Source organism: Leucopleurus acutus, assembly GCF_964270905.1.
Source record: "Leucopleurus acutus genome assembly, chromosome: 9".
NCBI classification, from domain to species: domain Eukaryota; kingdom Metazoa; phylum Chordata; class Mammalia; order Artiodactyla; family Delphinidae; genus Leucopleurus; species Leucopleurus acutus.
The window spans coordinates 34,544,663-34,564,015 of NC_139144.1; the positions used below are offsets into that span (position 1 = coordinate 34,544,663).

The 19,353-nt window shown below is 42.9% G+C and overlaps 1 protein-coding gene across 3 annotated transcripts in view; it reads left to right on the top strand.

Moving 5' to 3' along the window:
- RAPGEF5 (Rap guanine nucleotide exchange factor 5) overlaps window positions 1-19,353 on the top strand; it is a gene marked incomplete at its 5' end in the record, with an annotated part of 214,139 nt that overhangs the window by 20,731 nt on the left and 174,055 nt on the right. For all 3 annotated transcript variants that reach the window (XM_082846352.1, XM_082846354.1, XM_082846353.1), the window contains one exon: window positions 19,098-19,148. In XM_082846352.1, the coding sequence (XP_082702478.1) occupies window positions 19,098-19,148 (51 nt within the window). The remainder of the gene's footprint in view (window positions 1-19,097; window positions 19,149-19,353) is intronic.

The following is a 19,353-nucleotide window of genomic DNA, read 5'->3' on the forward strand; positions in this document are numbered from 1 at the left end:
CAACCAGCCTGGGTTTCTCTGCCATTCACCAGCTGAACAAACTGTAGGCAAGTTACTTAACCATTCTGTGCCTTCCAGGATAGAAATGCATTCATATTTGTAAGAAGTGCTTAAAACAGTGACTGGCAAATAATAAGCAGTATCTCAGTGTTTGGTGAGTATGCATTTCTAGCTGAGGTTGTGCATATATATACATATATTTTGGCTTTTAGCTGCTAAGTATAATGCCAGGTCGCTCTCTGGGCTGCAGGCTGCTTCCACGCCCACAACCTCTTCTTTGCCGGAACTAGCTTTTGCTTATCATGAATTGCCAACCTTTGTTCAAGGGCTTTGTTTCAGTTCTTCCTGGTTCCCTCAGAAACATCGATTCTGGAACTTTATTAGCAACAGAAGCACATAAAGATCACAGTCTCTACAACTGGGGCTTTAGTTTTACTCTGTCACCCTGAGCGATGGCGTATCAATTTTTTTCTGCCACTTAGTGTCTTCTTCTTTTTTTTTTTTTGCTACTATGTTTTCATGATCATTAATAACATCCCCCTTACTCTTTCCTCCTGTTGTTTTGTTCAAGGAGAAACAGCCAGAATGGAAATTCTCATAGATGATAAATCATCCTACCTCTGTGAAGGGTTTTAGGAGCCCCCCTCTTTTTAAAATGTAGCATTGATATTTAAACATATTAATATTTAATAATTAACATTATTGCTTATTAATGTCATTTAATTATTGTTAATATTAATAATTAATATTTTAAAGAGAACAGGAAAAATTTCTTTTTTAATTTATTTTAGGACGCATTGGGTCTTCGTTGCTGCGTGCGGGCTTTCTCTAGCTGTGGTGAGTGGGGGCTACGCTTTGATGCGGTGCGTGGGCTTCTCATTGCGGTGGCTTCTCTTTGTTGGGGAGCACGGGCTGTAGGTGCACAGGCTTCAGTAGTTGTGGCACACGGGCTTCAGTAGTTGTGGCTCGCGGGCTCAGTAGTTGTGACGCGCAGGCTCAGTAGTTGTGGCTCATGGGCTTAATTGCTCTGCGGCATGTGGGATCTTCCCGGACCAGGGATCAAACCTGTGTCCCCTGCCTTGGCAGGCGGATTCTTAACCACTGCGCCATCAGGGAAGTCCAAGGAGATTTTTGTAATATGTATTCTTTTCCCTCTTCAATTTGGTTCAAAGACAATTACATCTGTCCATTCTTTTATTGAAATAGTCTTTTTCTTAAGTAAGATTATTAAGAGTGTTGGTTATTCTGACAAACCAGGGCACAGTCCATTTATAGAGAAGCTTTACCTAAGAAAAAAAATCAATGACTAGGTGTAGCCCATGTGTTGAATCTGCTGTTTTGGGTCCCAGGTTTAGTTGGTTACTCTGTCTCTCTCTCTGCACAAACACATATAATATCTTGGTGTGTGGTCCTGCAGTTCAGCCTGTTTTTGAATATGTAAATATGAATATTTAAATATCTATTGAATAATTTAAAGATTCAAGTAGCTTAAAATTTTTTCATTGACTTTTAAAAAATTAATTTAATTAATTAATTTTTTATACACCAGGTTCTTATTATCTGTTTTATACATATTAGTGCATACATGTCAATCCCAGTCTCCCAATTCATCCCACCACCCCCTCCCCCGCTCTCCCCCCTTGGTGTCCATAGATTTGTTCTCTACATCTGTGTCTCTATTTCTGCCTTGCAAACCGGTTCATCTGTACCAGTTTTCTAGATTCCACATATATGCGTTAATATACGATATTTTTCTTTTTCCGACTTACTGCACTCTGTATGACAGTCTCTAGGTCCATCCACCTCACTACAAGTGACCCAGTTTCGTTCCTTTTTTTCACTGACTCTTTAACATGAGAACTGTAGAATCATTATAATGAAATGTTAGCATTTAATATGAATATATATAAAATAACAGTGGGCCCAGGTTTTATCTCATTTGGCAGGCTGTATAACGGGATGATTAAAAGCATTTTGTTTCAATTATATACATGCATACGTTTGTGTGACCTGGGTCACCACATAAAATGTACTTCTTACTGTGGGTTGTAGTCAAAAAAGTTTAAAAAGCAATGATTTAAAAAAACAGCCATAGCTTATTGCAGCTGTGTCTCTGCTCACCTAGTGGTGGGTTCCTCCCTCAGGCATAGATGAGTCGGAGAGAGCCAGACAGGTGGTTTAAAATTGAATGCATTACCCGGTGAGTAACAGGACCATGATTGTGGCGAGGTGTTTGTTGTTCAACTTGAGACACACAGGACTTAAGTGAGAGTTATGTGAAAGGAATAGCCTTCCATGAGTTATGGAATGAATTTTTAAATGGAAAACTTTCAAAATGAAGTTCCCCTCTGTGTGTCAGATGTAGTCAGCAATAAGAAATAGGGATCGACTTTTGAAAACCTTCTGTTAGCATTGAATCTTGACTACAGAAATGTGGGTGAGAGTGGAGAAAGCCCAGTTCTGTTCTCTGCAGGTGGAACCGGACTCGTCTTCACCTTCCTCTTGAAGGCTTTATTTATACTGGGTGACTCTGATGACTCTTGTGATGCATTTAAATATATTTATAAGGAGAAAACACAGGTACACAATTGTGGTAATTAACTCCTGGAGCTTCCTTTGCTCCTGATTACATTTCTAGCGTTGCTATTTAAAACCTCATTGAAATTAAGAAGTAGGTTTGACAAGGCATTGAATCGCCCCATGGCCTGGAGGCTCAGGCAATTCACAGGCAAAGTTAGAGCCCAGAAGAGCCTTCGACTGCATAGTATGGCTTTAGTTAGGTGTTTATTTACTTAGTTTTTGAGATTATCATTTTTAAGTAAATTTGGAATTTCAAAACCTATCAAATATGGTTTAAAATTAAAAAAAATTATTGTGGTGGGGCTTCCCTGGTGGCACAGTGGTTGAGAGTTCGCCTGCCGATGCAGGGGACACGGGTTCGTGCCCTGGTCTGGGAAGATCCCACATGCCATGCCGCGGAGTGGCTGGGCCCGTGAGCCATGGCCGCTGGGCTTGCGCATCTGGAGCCTGTGCTCCGCAGCGGGAGAGGCCACAACAGTGAGAGGCCCGCGTACGGCAAAAAAAAAAAAAAAAGAAAAAAAGAAAAAATTATTGTGGTAAAATACATGTAACATGAAATTTACCATCGTAACCATTTTTAAGTATTCATTCAATAGTGTTAAGTGCACTCACATTGCTGTGCATCCAATCTCCAGAATCATATGTGGGTTTAAAGCCAGACGGTATAAAAGCTTTATTATAGGTATGCTTTTACTCTAGGATTTTAACAATATTTTAGTATTCTAAGTTTTTCCATTAACTCAAGCAGTGTCTTCTAATTCACGCTTCTAAAATATGTAATAGAAATAGAAGGAAATCCTTGGTTACTCGCTCACTGCTGTCCCCTCTGTGAACATACTCCTTTCTTGAAAGTTCTTGGTCAACTCAGTTTCTCTTATAACTATTTTTGAAGGAGTCTTGGCATTTTATTTCAAGGGACATGCATAATTGCAGACTCAAAATGGTGTAGAAATACTTGCATCTGCAGGACTCATACCCTGGAGAGGGGTATAACTTAGGAAATATGAAAAGGTTTCAATCTTGCATTCTTTTGCAAAAATTTTGGTCTAATTCAGTTTTATATGCGATCCATAAATGAGTTTTAAAATAGTTTTCATTCTAGTTTAGTAACTGCTTTAAAAACAACTCTCTTAATGGACTTGACAAGGGGAGGGAGAAGCGTAAGCTGGGACGAAGTGAGAGAGTGACATGGACATACATACACTACCAAATGTAAAATAGATAGCTAGTGGGAAGCAGCTGCATGGCACAGGGAGATCAGCTGGGTGCTTTGTGACCACCTAGAGGGGTGGGATAAGGAGGGTGGGAGGGAGACACAAGAGGGAGGGGATATGGGGGATATACATATGCATATAGCTGATTCACTTTGTTATACAGCAGAAACTAACACCACACTGTAAAACAATTATACTTCAATAAAGATGTTAAAAAAAAAAAAAAACAACAACTCTCTTGGTGATTTACTCTTACCTTCAGTGAAAGGTCTGTGTGGAAAAGTTGTTAATTGTTTATGTACTTAAAGGCTTTTTAGAACTGCTTTTTCTCTTACAGTTTGAGGATTTCGTCCCAATCTGCATGTTGAAGTCTGAGTACTGACACTTTTTTCTGTATTGAACTGGAGAGTTGTCGCTCAGGACTCAGAAGGGGATGTGATGGACAATGAAGCCCAAGAGGCCTGGACCAAAACTTACATTTTTTTGTTTTGTTTTGTTTTGTGGTACGCGGGCCTCTCACTGTCGTGGCCTCTTCTGTTGCAGAGCACAGGCTCTGGACGCGCAGGCTCAGCGGCTATGGCTCACGGGCTCAGCCGCTCTGCGGCATGTGGGATCTTCCCGGACCGGGGCACGAACCCGTGTCCCCTGCATCGGCAGGTGGACTCTCAACCACTGCGCCACCAGGGAAGCCCCAAAACTTACATTCTTGCTGATGGCTCTGATGAAGCCAGTGTCTTAAACACGAGGATCACAATTCATTAAAAAATTGATGTGCAGTTTGCATATCTGAGGGTAGTGAATTCAGTACCTGTTCTCTGGGACAGTGGAGGGAGTTAGAATTTACTAGACACTACATTGACCACGTGGCTTCATATCATGTATTAAGTGTAGCTGTCACATCATAATCCATTGTGTATCTACATTCTTCCCCTGGAAGCTGGTATCTAACCGGGCTGTGTACAGACAATTAAATTCAAACATTGGGAACGCCCAAACTATTGGTATTTGACTTTGGGGTATTTACTTCCTGAATTGTTTTCTTTAGATGTTGTTAGCTCTGAGTATTCAGAGGTTAATGGCATGAGAAAGTGATCCTAATACTTCAGCAAATTGGCCACAAAACAGACACTGACTGAGCACTGATGTTATTGGAATAGGAACTTTGGGCAGAACCCAGTCTATATCCTTTACCCACCAAGGGTCATTTAAAAATGGAAGGGCTGCCCCATCTCTTCTTGCTGTATGTTTTCAGTTTCCCCTCTTTTCATTGTCTTCAGTCACCCTTTATCTCTCCATGGATCTTGTCCAGGCCCGTGTCTCTTTAGGGCAGGCAGGGAGGGTGCGAAATGGACTCCGTGGAGAAGAAAGGGGGAACGGCGAACGAGTGAAAACATCTTTCCTAACAATCTCTTTATAACCTGTTGTATCTTGTTGGCTCTTTACCTAGAGGTTTATCTCCCCCTCCCAAACCCATAAATATATTAGAGCTAATGTAAGTTTGGATTTCTTTCTGACTGTAGGCATGTTCTTAATCCTGTATGCATAGAGTCACCATTTGCGTCAGTGTAACCTTGCCTTTCTGTTAGAGGGTTGTAGGTGGAGGATGTGGTATAAATGGGGGTTTTATCTTTTGTTTCTGGTTATGAAAGGAATATATGTAATGGAGAAAAATTGGAAGTTTGAAAAGATAGAAACAAACAAATCTACCAGTAGCCAATCACACAAAAACCATTACTATTAGCATTTTGGTATATTCTTTTCTATTTGTTTTTTAAGCGTCGTTGACCTTATACTGTCTCTTCAGTTTTACTTACTATTGTTTATTATTATTTTTTGACTTTTCACCAAGATACTTACATATATTACAAGTTCTTTAAAATATTTGTAGTGGCTGCATAACATTTCATCAGGTGCCTGGACTCGCTCGGAGGAGGGGGGCGGAGGGGAGTGCCGGTGGCAGAGTCACAGCAGTAGTGTTTTTAGAAAACCAAGGACTGTAAAACCCTTTCTGGTGGTAAAAAACATACCCTAACAAAGTGTCTCCTCCTCTGTCATTCATGTAGGTTGTGTCAGTTAATTCCGCCGTCACCTACTTTTGGAATGTAGGGCACTTTATTAACCTTGGGTCTCTCGTCTAAAAGCAGATGATCAATGTTAACATACTTTGAATGGGGCTTCTTAAAAAATTAGGGTTGTGATTGACTCTAGCTCAGCTGAGTCAAGTTAGAGAAGATATTAAGTTTGTTACCTAGTTGCATGCAGATAAGGAGAAAGAGTGCAGTTGTAGGTGTTTAAAATGAAGTTTAAAAAAATTTGATTAAAACTAAAACTTGGGGAAGTTCTAAAAATGGAACTCCTTATGAAGTACCTCTTAAAGTAATTATGCTTCAGGAGGAGGGGTGAACACAAAAAACTTGGAGTTGCTTTTGGATCTTATACAGCAGAACGCGTGTAAATCGGCGTCTGAATGTCTTCCTCCTAGAAAGTTCGGGATGACAGTACAGGCTGCTTTAATCGGAGGGCTAAGTAGCTCTGGTGTTTGGCCTCTTTCCCTGGTTCGTCTTGGCTTTATAATGTCCTGCCTTTGGGGCCAAGGCTGCTCTCTGCTTGACCTCCCCAAGCAAGAAGGTAGGCGGTAACATCACATCTCAACTTCATCGATAGACGTACTTAAGAGTCGTTGGTAAACAGGCCAGCAGGAGAGCTTTGGAGAAGTCAGTGTGGTGCTTTGTAATTGTCGAATGGAGGTGCTTAGACTTCTGAGACAGGCTTTTCAATGAACTCTTTTCTGTTAATACCAATAAATGTGCTTTGAGATGGTAGCAGATATTTATAAAAATAGATAAATTAAAATTCCTTGGCTGATGTGTTCAAGAAATGTTGGATTAAACAGGTTTATTTACTGCAGGAATTCTTTAACATCTTTAATTGACTTAGGGGCATTTTTCAGCTTTAATGAGGGAGAATAAAGTAAGCAACATCCTCAAAACTCATTTTGCCTCATATAATCCTTTTCTAGGAGGACCTCTTTTGATATCTTGATGTAAAAACATTTGTAGCAGAAGCGGGATTTCGTATCTAGGTAGTATGGATGAATGCTTTTCAAACTTTACTGTGGTGTGATTCACCTGGGGATCTTGTTAAGCTTCCCCTCCTTCCTGATTGAGTGCGTCTAAGGTGGCGCCTGAGAGTCTGCATTTCCCGGAAATGCTCAGGCGATGCTGCGCTGCTGCCACACAGACCGCACGTGGAGAAAGGGGGTAGTTAACTGTTGATTACTAGCCGCTGAGATGGGGCCCGAGGAAGATTAATACGTGCCAGGTGGTTTTAGTAGCGTTCCAGAAGGCTCCCTCATGAGCTGCGAGAGCTGATTGGAAGTTGCTGATGCCTCTTATGATGAAAGGAGGATTTCCAGAGTGAAACCAGAGAACTAGAGATCCCCTGATCTCCGGGACTTCTGAACACCGCTGGGTGACCTGCGGGGTATGTGCTCTAGGTCTCGTTCTGGCTGAAGGGATCACCGTTTCTCTTTGCTGGGACTGTCGCGACCTTTGTGCTGGAGTAGAAAGTTGTCGGGGAGGAGACCACCGTTTGAGGAAAGACTCTATGATGACTTGTTAGAGAAGAAAAAGGGTGTCTAGACAGATGGGAAGAAATAATTTGGCGGGAAGACAGAACGAAGGGGATTCAGTGGAGGGAGAAGGAGATCTAAATCAGTGTCAAGGAACAGAAAGAGTAAGCGTACAGTCAGGGCAAGAAACTTGTCGGCACCAACGCAGCACAAGGCTCATTACCCGTTACAGAGAGGGAGCCTGGGGAGAAAGTGACCCTGTGCTGAACCTGGCCCGTGGTGGCATCTGATGTCAGCAAACGAAGAGAAGTGATAGTTGGGGTGTGGTTGCTGGAAATACTAAAGGAAATACGTACAAGATGTGAATGAAGTTGTGGTTCCATCGTATGGCTGTTAGAGTACAAGGAAGTGGAGGCTGGTGCGTTTCTAAAGTGAATTTTCAGGCTTAAAGAAAAGCGCACGAGGGCTTCCCTGGTGGCGCAAAAAAAAAAAAAGAAAAGTTCACGAGAGGAAGGAGGACGTGTGACCCAGGATAAAGAAAGTCTCACGAGCCTGTAGGACTCCAGGGCCAGCTCACTGAGGGCTTGGGAAGTAAGTGAAGGCCGACAGAGCTCGCGGTTTTGTGTGTGATCAGAGCCAGCAGAGGAGGAAGGCATAGGCCTGCTTCTTGCGGTAAGTGGCAGGATGTGATGCCTCTCTTCTTACCTCCAAAAAGAGGATGACGTTTCAAATGGGGATTGCACAACATAGGCAGCAGTGGAGTGCCGGCTCCTTTAAATGACTTCTGGGGAGTTAGGAAAATGACCTTTTGTGATGCTGCAAGTCCACACGTGGGATCGCAGCACCGCTGTTAGGATTGTTTGCCAAATTGCCAATTGAGGATCAGTGTCATCACCCTGGTATCATTGCACATGTCATGAATTTTATAAGTTGTGTATGTGAAATTGTAAACTGCCATGGTTAATATCGATCCTGTCAAGTTCTAAAATGAATTCTTAACTGAAAGGTTTGGGAATGCTAAGGGAAATAAGTAGTAGTAACCAGGAGACAGGGTAAGTTGAAAGTGAATTACAGGATTTCTGCTTGGCAGTGTCCAGATCAGACATTTCTTTAAAACTCTAGGTACAGTCGATTCGTAGGTGAACAGTGGTGGTGGCGGGTTGTTCTCATTGACAGAAGCCTGTGGAAATTCTGCACCCATTTGGGAAGGGACCATGGTCCCAAAAACCTGATAAAAACTGGTTCTGAGGGAGCTCCTCCAGACTCCTGAGTATGGGAAACAGGACCTCACCCCCATGGGTCACGTGGATGAGTGAAATAGCCAATGTCCAAAAGGTGCTTGCTGTGAGAATCCTGGGCATGTGCCCCATAGAAGAATTTTCTTTCTCTTCTGACCAGGAGGAGCCTTGGGTGAGAGGCAGAGAATTCTGTCAGAGCTGCTCCAGCCTTGCTTTGTCACAGGTACTCTGCCATGTCCTAGGGATGTGGATGAAAAAGATACACCCCTGTCCCCGGAGCAGCTTACAGTGTAGGAAGGGAGACCCACATTCATGTACGTAATAACAGTCAAGTTTGCTGAGTGCCCCAAAACAACAGCGAATGCTTTCTGGGACTTCCCTGGCAACCCCGTGGTTAAGACTCTGTGCTTCCACTGCAGGGGGCACGGGTTCGATCCCTGGTCGGGGAACTAACATCTCGCATGCCATGCAGCTCGGCTGTAAAAAGAAAAAAAAAGGAGCGAACGCCTACTGAGCACGTACGATACAGTGAGCACCTTTGTAAGCCCTTTAATATTTTATGTCAGTGGTTCTCAAAGTGTAGTCCATGAGCATCAGCATCTTCTGGGAACCTATTAGAAACAGATTCACAGCCTCGCCCCAGACCTAAGGCATGCAAAACCTCTCGGATGGGGCCCAGCAATCTGGTTTAATAAGCCCTCCAGGTGATTCTGATGCAAGCGATTTGAGAACCACTATTTTAAGACATGTAACCCTGACAAGAACCTTATGAGCAGATTTCATTTCTCCCATTTAAAGAGATGGAAACAGAGGTACAAAGAAGTTAATTTGTCTACAGATGCCTGACTTTTAAGTGGTACAGAGAGGTTTCGAATCTAAGCAATGCACATTTAGAGCTCTGCTCCTAACCACCAGACAAGGCTGCCTCCCAGGAGAATAAGGTGCAATGCACAGAGGAAGGAGCTGTAAACTCCAAAAGGTAAAAGGAATTAAGGTATTAAGAGCTGGATTTTTTTTTCCTTTGCAAACATTTAATGAGAATTAATTGTATGCAATGAATCATCTTACACACCATGGACATTTATAAATATGAGTGGAATATAGATCCTATCTTTAAGATTCTTATAATGAATTAGGAAAACCTAATATAAATATGTAACTGGAATCTGAAGTACTTTGAAGTAACTAAGAGAGAAATTCTGACGGGGCAGGGAGTGGGGATTTGAGCATATGAATACATTTTGACATAAACTGTACGGAAACTTACTTCTTAAATGTATGAGGAGAAAGGCATTCCAGGCTCAGGGAATATTATGTGCAAGATTCAGATGTTTGAAACAACATGTGTTCCTGGATTTGCTAGTCTGCATTACGGTATAGATTGGAAATTCCTAATTTAAAAGGAGTTCATGAAACTAATTGCTCCTTGTTTATTTTCACCAACATTTTTTTTTTTTTTTTGGACGGCACTGTGTGGCATGCGGGATCTCAGTTCCCTGACCAGGGATTGAACCCACGCCCCATGTAGTGGAAGCATAGAGTCTGAACCACTGGGCCACCAGGGAAGTTCGTGTTTGTTTTAATCTTGGGAGCCAGTAATTGTTTTGACCTATTTCTTGCTTTTATGTAACATGTCAGTGAAGGTGGAAATGTACCTTAAACAGTTTTGGAGGAAATAATCTTAAATGGCAGCGAGAGATCATTTGGTTCAAAATGAAAGAAATTCTTACTGGTTACTCACAGGGATATATTGCTAGGGAGATTACAGAGCTCCTCCTGCACTGTAAAATTTGATAATCTAGACCAGGATTGGTAAAGTTTTTCTGTAAAAGGTCAGAGAGTGAATCTTTTTGTCAGGAAAACGGTCAGAGGCCATATGTAGACACAGCAGCTTAACTGTGTTCCAATAACACCATGAACCCAGTGTGGCAGCTGAGTTTAGCCTGTGGCCCCCTAATCCAGGTCCCCACCTGTTTCACGTCGCTTAGATGAAGGCCGTGGAATGCGCCAGGAGACCTCAGGATGCCCTGTTTGGTGCTATTATTTCTGAGGTTCTGTGTATGGCTTAGTTGAGTAATTGAGAAATAAATACCAGAACTAGTTTGTAAGTCTTCCGTCTGCCAGAAGACTGTATGTTATCACCTTTATTGTTTTGCAGGGTTAAACAGTTTATGTACAAATTGACAAGAAACATCTAAGAGACTAATTTATTTCCAGAGCCGATGAAGGGAAGCAAGATACCTATTCCTGTATTTCTTTTGCTCATTTCTGACTTGGCGTTAATATAGGAAAGGAAAAGAGAACCTTCTTTCCTCTTGAAGACCCCACACAAAGTGACTTATTGAAATGTTTTCCACTACAAAGAAATAATTGGTATTCAAATGGATCTTTAAGTTCTAAAACAAGCACATAAATTATTCAGTGTATAAAAATATACTCTTGCTTCATATGTGACCACTTAAGACAGAGTTGAGACACTAGAGAAAACAAGGGGGGAAGGGTGGCAGAGGTGTTGATGGGTTTCATAGGTTTTGACGGCGTGGTATCATACCTTACCACTTGGCCAGAGAGTCTGGGTCACCAGGCGGTGTGGCAATGGGAGGAAGTTGCCATTGGCAGTTCAGCCCCTGCTGTATACTGTAGAAGGTCCTAGATTGACAGAAGGTTGAAGTCCCTCTGGGGGTTTACGAGGCTGGTTGAGGAGAGATCATCTACACATGCAGATGGAGCCGGGAGGCATATTAGTGGCAAATACTGACAAGTATGGAGTGTTTAGGGGAAGAGATTGGTCACGGGAGGCTCAAGGCTTGGGTAGGCTTCTTGTAGCATTTGTGTGGATGGAAGGAAGGGCAGGATGTGGAAATGTAAAGAAATACAGGGAGCAGAGGTCATGGCAAGGGCTTGCACACAGAGGTGAGAACGCACACGGTTTGCAGAGTAAAAATCAGACCAGCCGCCTGGCTAGAGCGGCAAGTTTGCAGGAGAGATGTGCAGCCTGGATTATGTAGACATTGAGGGGACTGGCCGCTTGGGTAAAGTCTTGGGATGTTGTCTGTGAGCACGTAGGGAGCATAAACTGTTTGTTTTTAAATAAATTATATTTTTTAATAACAAGATGATATGTAAGGAGAGGTTTTAGGGAGGTTAATCTGATTTGTGTGAAGGTGCTAGAGGCCAGAGTGGTCAAGGAGGCAAGGAGGGTCATTCTGTTGGGTAGCCAGGATGATAATGTTACAGTGAGAGCAGCTTTTAGTAAAGAGACACATGCTGTATTTTGAATTTTTTTGAGGATTTATTTGTAGGGAGGAAGGAGGCTTTTATTTTTATTTATTTATTTTTTTTGCGGTACGTGGGCCTCTCACTGCTGTGGCCTCTCCCGCTGCAGAGCACAGGCTCCGGACGCGCAGGCCCAGCGGCCCTGGCTCACGGGCCCAGCCGCTCCGCAGCTCGTGGGATCTTCCCAGACCGGGGCATGAACCCGCGTCCCCTGCATCGGCAGGCGGACTCCCAACCACTGCGCCACCAGGGAAGCCCAGGAGGCTTTTATTTTTTTGAACTTTACGTTTTGAAATAATTTCAGACTTAAACGTACAAATAATACGGAGACTTTGCCTTATAACCATCTCCCAGCTTCCCCAAATGTTAACATTTTATATAACCACAGTGCACTTGATACACAGTACCAGCATTGACGCTCAAGTGACATTGACACTCAAGTAACTAAAATACAGACCTCGTTCACTTTCTGCCAGCTGTCCTACTAAGGTCTTTATCCTAGTCCAGGATCACACTCAGGGTCACATTGCCTTTCCTTGTCAGTTTCCTTTGTTCTCCTCCAGTCTGGAGACCCTCAGTTTTTCTTACTCTTTCATGACTCTGACAGTTTTTGCAGAGCACGAGCTAGCTATGTTGAAGAATGTCCCTCAACTTGGAGTTGTCTGATGTGTCTCATTAAATTCAGGTATGCATTTTGACAAAAATACCCTAAAAGTGCCTTTCTCAGGGTATCGTATCAGCAGGCAAGTGTTGTCAAGTCTCATGGTTGGTGATAAGTTTTATCACTTAGTTAAGGAGGTGTCTGTGAAGCTCCACTGAAAGGTTACTATTTTTTCCTCAGTGTTCCTTAGTAGCTTGTGAGGAGACACTTTGACACTATGCAGATATCCTGTATCTTGGCATACTTTTGTTCACTAATTTTGGCATCCATCGATGATTCTTGCCTGTAACATTTAGTACTGTGTTCTTTGCCTAATGGTGATATTCTCTTTGCCTCCTTTCGTTGCATTTAGTAATTGAAAGAATTCTATAAGGAAGAGCTGTCTCCCCACCCCTCCCCCACCCCATTTTTTTAATTCAATGATTTATATCAGTATGGACTCATGGGTATTTATCCTACTGGTTTAATGCAATGCTTCCATTGTTTTGCTGCTCAAATCGTCCCAGATTTGGCCAGTGGGAGCTTCTTCACGTGGGCTGCTGTGGAAAGGGTTCATGCTGGAGTCCAGGTGTGACCAGGCAGGTTGATTTTACCGCAAGTAGGGGATTCAGTGACACGTGGAGATAAGTAAGCTGACAATTTAACTGTTGACCCCAAATCTTCAGTCACTTGATGCCTAAATTGTAAAGGTTTTTCTGTGATTGCATTAACCAAGGAAGCCCACCCGGCTAGGCAAAATCATTCTCTTGTTTATAAACGCAGAGAAGAAAGATACTTGCCCAAGGAATGAATAGAATCACGTTGATGACACTTGGGGGTTTGTTTCTGTGGTACCTATCGTATATATTTTCCCAGAAGCTGCTGGTTGTTGCCAATCTGTCTCCCTAGGCAGGCAAGATTGTGAAACATTTATAAGTATTCCTAAGCCCCACTTTAATTTTCTCCTTTAGCTTTTAAGTGGGGCAAACATGTTTATACTAGAAGAGAGTCCTTTAGCAGTGGGAAGTAAAAATTAAGTCTAATGCTATGGATGTCGTTAAAAGGGGATGTCCTTTCAGAAGGTATGTAGGTACGATGCTGCTCTGGGGACGTGAGGTTCCTTGGTTTAGGGCTGCGTCTGGGATGGGGTGGGTAGAAAACACACACCAAAGAACAGGTGCAAGGTGGGATTTCCTGAGACACTGGCTCTTTGTTCTACACAAGCCAGACTTAGAAGCTCAGACTCAGAGCCCAGGGCTGTTCGGATGGCTTGCACCTCTGCTGTGTTCGGATCACTTGAGGAGTGCGTCAAGCTTCAGAGCAGCAGGCGGATGATGAGAGGTTCAAATTGCCAATTCCCACCACTGGTTTTTATAGTTTTTCTCAGACCGGGGTGCACGTTAAAACTACATTGAAGGGCTTGGAAAAAACCCACGCAGGTCCCTCTCCTATAGGTTCTAATTCTGTGGACCTGAGCTCCTGTTTGATTATTTCTTCAGTTTCCCAGATGGTTCTAATTTACCTCCAGGGTTGCAAACTTCTGGATCTAGCAGAGACAGCTATCTGTGACATCTTTATGCAGTTATCGGCACTTGTTTGTCATGTGATTCTTAAATTAGTTCATTCCATGTTATAAGATAAATGTATGCGGAAGTAACTAAAGACAGGCTTGGGCTGCAAACTCAGGTGAATTGCTTAACCTCTTTAAGTCTAGTTTTGTCATCTGTAAAATGGGATTAAAACCTCATAGTTTTTCAAAAATTAAGCAATATATTGCATGTAAGATATTCAGTACAATCTCTAGCACACAGCAGAAACTGATTTATTACTTAGTAACATGCAGCGTGTTACGGTAGAGTGGTGACTTTGGAATCAATCACAATATTCTTCCAGCCCTGGCTGTGTAACTTCCCAGCTCTGGGGCCTTAAGTAAATTCCTTAATTTCTCTGAACCTCAGGGCTCTTGTCTGTAGATGTATGAATAGGTGGGTGCAGCTCCTAATGTGCGAAAGTGCTTAAGACAAAGGAGGTGCTCAGTAAGCATTTCTGCCGCCTTCCCTTTCATACTGTTTTTTAACACATCACAGGGCAGTGGAAAACTCTAATTTTGAGAATATCATTGACTTCGGTTTGGCCAGGCTGTGTTGAGAAGATATTGTTACAGTGGCCTTTGTGGCTGTGACTGACTTTGGGAGCACATCCCTTGGAGCCTCAAGGAATGGTTGGGCCTGATGCAGAAAGAGTTGTGGTGCCCGGCCCTGTGCTTCCACATCAGCACTTGACTCATGTCTCCAGTTTGCATTATGCCGAACTTGTGATGACCGTGTCCTTCTCAAGCCAACTTCCTGGCTGAGTGGGATTCTGTCCTTTTCACCGGGATCGACTAACTTTTTTTTTTTTTTTTGCGGTACGCGGGCCTCTCACTGCTGTGGCCTCTCCCGTTGCGGAGCACAGGCTCCGGACGCGCAGGCTCAGCGGCCATGGCTCACGGGCCCAGCCCCTCCACGGCATGTGGGATCTTCCCGGACCGGGGCACGAACCCGCGTCCCCCGCATCGGCAGGCGGACTCTCAACCACTGCGCCACCAGGGAAGCCCTCAACTAACTTTTGATTGAGATGCAAGGGTATGCTGGGGCTTAAAAAGGACCTCTCTCCCCAGCCCAGGCCTTAGAACTCTACTGCACAGCCTACTGGATCACAGTCTTAATTGTTTTAGTGCATAGTCTCTTAACACATGGGCCCTCTAGTTACTTATGGAGATTTTTGGCTTCTTAGAATGATAAGAAATCTAAGTACACTTATTCCACTTTAACATGTTCATTTCTACTTGGTCGCCCAGAGTGGGTAAAGGACAACGGCTGAAGGTGACAGCAAGTTGTGTTGTGAACTGAATTCTCAAGTTATCAACAGATTTGGTAGTTCTCGTTGGTTCCTATTTTAACAAAGCAGGTCATACTTCTCCGGTGACTGAAGTGATTCATTCTTTTTCCTTTCCTTTCTCTCTCCCCTTGTAGCCTCAGTATTTTAATTCAATCCAAGGCGAGCCTTAAGGCATGTCCTTTAAAAGCTGATTTAAAAATTTGCCTTAAGTCTACCATATAGTTTAGCACGATATTTCCAATGACTCTGAAATAAGTTCCATTTTTGGTTCAGACCCAGCCTCAGAGACTATTAGCATCTAACTTTAATGGACACCTAACTTTAAAAAAAAATGAAAGTAATACATGATTGCTAACCAGTTATCTTTCTGAGTAAAGCCTTCTGAGTTTACTCTGAGTTATCCTTCTGAGTAAATAAAATTTATTATGAATTTTTTCTGGAAGTTCATTTGTGAATATTAAAGGGTTGCAATTTTCTAACACATGTTTAAAATATGAGGTTTGCACGGAATCATTTAGGGAATCATTTTCTATGGTTCATTAAATTGGAGAGGAGAAGAAATAAATTTGAATTAAAATCTAATTTCATTTGTATTGTTACTAGTCTTCTCTCTATGGTCCGTATAAGTCCTTCATGAAAGAATCATTGCATCTAGCTTAAGTAATTCTAGGAAATTGGAAATAAAGGGGGAAAAAGAATCATTTCATCTGGGCTTTATATTTGAGGTATCATGGTGAGAGCCATTTAAAAGAGGACACCTGCATCAATTGGACCAGACATCCAAGATTATAGAGTAAATTGATAGGAAATTAGGAAGAAGAAATGTTCTTCCTGATTTATTTAAAATGTTCTTGAAATCCCGTGTCTTCTGATAAATGATTTCTAAGTTAGAGGATGGTATCTTGTTCACATGTATGTTTCTGGAGCTGCCACTGTGCCTGGCAAGGAGATCAGTAGGTGCTTCATAAGGGAAATGAACGGAAGTTAGTTGCCACGGGAGTGATGAGATGAAGCCCTGAAATGCTGAGAGGAGAAACAAAACCGAGGGAGTCCAAGATGGGATGAAAACAGCTGAGTAATTGAGTATGAGGGAAAGAATATTGAATGGCGAGGGGTGCATCTTCAAGGGTGTCTTTGTGCTACTCTTTCAGGGAAATGTTGGGAGAGCAGTCTGTGAGGTTCTTCCGAGCAGTCATTCTCAGATTCCTGTAAGTTGGCCCATGGTGTTTCCCCAGTAAAATTATGTAACAGTCCTTTCACAGTGTCTATGAAAAATGAGGTAATGGATGGTCAGTTCCTCCATGTTCTTTTTTCTTTAAGTCTTTGGCACTTGCTAGTTTTAGTCAATACCAACAGCTAACATAAAGTGATCTCAAAACAAAAGTACAGTTACGGTAGTTATTTTAAGTTGAACAGATCAGTCCTTTCCGGAGTGGTACAGAGAGCGCTGAGCTTCCCCGGCTCAGGTGAGTTTGAGAGCTGCTGTCCTGGAGCGTTCAGGAAACACAGCTCCCTCGGGGCCAGTTAAGAGCGGGCTTCACAGGAGTTTCTGACAACAAATCCAGGTATTGTGTCCTGTAAAAGGCAGTTCCTGTTAGGTTGCTCTGGTCGATCCCCTGTGGGCTAGGAGCTTATCTAACACTGTTATCTAGTCGGCATGGAAGGACCCCATGGCTTTATTGACTCACCTTACCAATCTTTTGTAACAAGCCATCCACGGGGGAAGTTTCTGTGAAGTGGAATTGTGCGAGTGTAACACTAGTGTCGAGACAGCCAGATTTGGGCTGGCGGCAGAGAGAAAGGAAGCCTTTCTGCTTTCTTTTGTGGAAGTGCCCCCGCCTAATTCTTTAGAACTTGTTTCTACCTGGAAGCTTTCTTTTTAACTAGATTATGTGAAGTAGTTGCTTTTCTGAGCTGATTTAGGCAATTAGATGAGTAATAAAGATTGCCATTCTGGTCTGCCATATTGACTTTTAAAAGGCTGTTTAGGGAAAAAAAAATCACTTATCATGATGATTCATCTTCAAGTTATAAATCTGGTGTAGATGCAAATTTTAAACTGTTCAGTATTTCAGTAAGTGAATACAATGCCTAGGCTCAGAAGACAGAAGGCCTAGGAAGGGCCGGTTGGGAATGTGTATAGACTAGACCAGAAGGGGTGAGTGGGTGTTTTATTTTAACACATAGCAATTAAAAATGGCCTGTCTTAAACCTTTCTTTTTTTTTCTTGGAAGCCATTGCAGATCTTTAGCAGCGTGTACCAATTGGCATTCCTGGATAAAGAGTCTGTATGTTTGTTTCAGTTTAATTAGAAGTACTATGGGAGCTGTGTGGAGTGGGCAAGGGGCTGAGTGAGAATTCTGTCTTAGCTTAAAGTTTGGTAGAAGGTTCAGACGCTGGAAGGCAGTGAGTGGCAGGGTATGTTTTGTAAGTGATTCTAAGAAGTGGCCGCGGCGGACTAAAAACTATGGGATCTCAGAAGACAGCAAGCTTTGGAATAGCGGTAAAGAGCTTTTAAACATAGGTTGGAAGCTCAGTAAATGTTCCTTTCTCTGTTCCTTTTCCTAAACGCGACGGGAAATGATAATAGTTTTCTGTTGCACTTATACACATGTGGGCGATGGTGCTGCTTACTGGATTGTTAGGTAGGAAAAATAAGCTCCTACAATTCAAATCACTGAGCAAATAGTTGATGCAGAGATATAAATATCTGTAGTAAATGAATAGAAAAATAAACATTTTGTGTGTGTGTGAGGTTGTGTGCTAGAGGCTGTGAAAGCAAAGCAGGTTAAGCTACCAGCACTCCCTCAAGGAGCGTATGGATTCGTTGGGGCAAATGCACACGTAGAAAGATAGCCAGTACTGCAGAGCACCCAGGAGCCGCCATATAAATGGTCAGAAAACAAAGAGCTCCCAGAGGGACAAACTGCAGTGGACTGGGGTGGGTGGGCGGAGCTTCACCCAACAGGTGACTGCACAGACCCGGACTTCAGTGGGGTTCAGGGGTGTAGCAGGGAAGACGGAGGGCTTTCGGTTGTGGAGGACGGTGTGAGCAGAGGCAGGTATGAATCGCAGCTTCTTCTGATGAGTAGATCTCACGTTGAGTCAAAGAAGCCATGCACGGAGGTAGAAGAATAGAAATCTGTTGGAGGCAGAAATCTGTTGGGCCCAGAGGGGCAGGCTGGGGGTTCGGACTGACAAGCAAGAAGGGACCTACTGTCAGTTGAGGGGCTATGCAGGGACTTCTGTTCAGTTGAGGTTTGCAGGATGGCCTGAGGGGGCGTGACTGGAGCCCAGGGAAATCCACTAAAAAGCCGAAACAGCAGTCCAGGTGTGCAGGGATGAGAGCTGGAGCTCGGGTTGGCGAGAGTGGAAATAGAAGGGAAAGGAGAAATGGGATCAAAATCACACTGAGAACAAAGTGATACCTGTACAAACATGCCTGTTTCTCTGTTGCACTTTTTGAAGTTGTGCTCTGTAGGTTGGGAACCGTTCCCATGGAATATCCTGTCCCATTGGGATGAATGTTGACCAGATATTTACACTGAGCGAGAATAAAGATGTTCATCCTCCATGGCCCATGACAGTTTTGTGGCTTAGACAACTGCTGGGCCTGCCACGGTCGCATATATTGTGTCCTCATAGTACAAAGCTTTCTGTTTGGTTCTAATTTTCCCCTTTTCTTTCTTTTCATATAGACTCTATCAAGAAGAATTTCCAACCCATACCTTGAACCTGCTCCTTCCCAGGTATGATTCTTATCTCTCTTACAGCATTTTCTGAAACAGTGATTCTTCCCTTTGCTCCTGATTACGCCGTCTCCTTCACCTGGGATGGCACGGCTGAAGGTGTTTGAAATGCTCTGATACTTGAGTCATGGATAGGACAAAAATGTTCTCCCATTTTCCAAGTCCTCTACATGAATGCATTATGAACATGGCAGAGTTCATATAT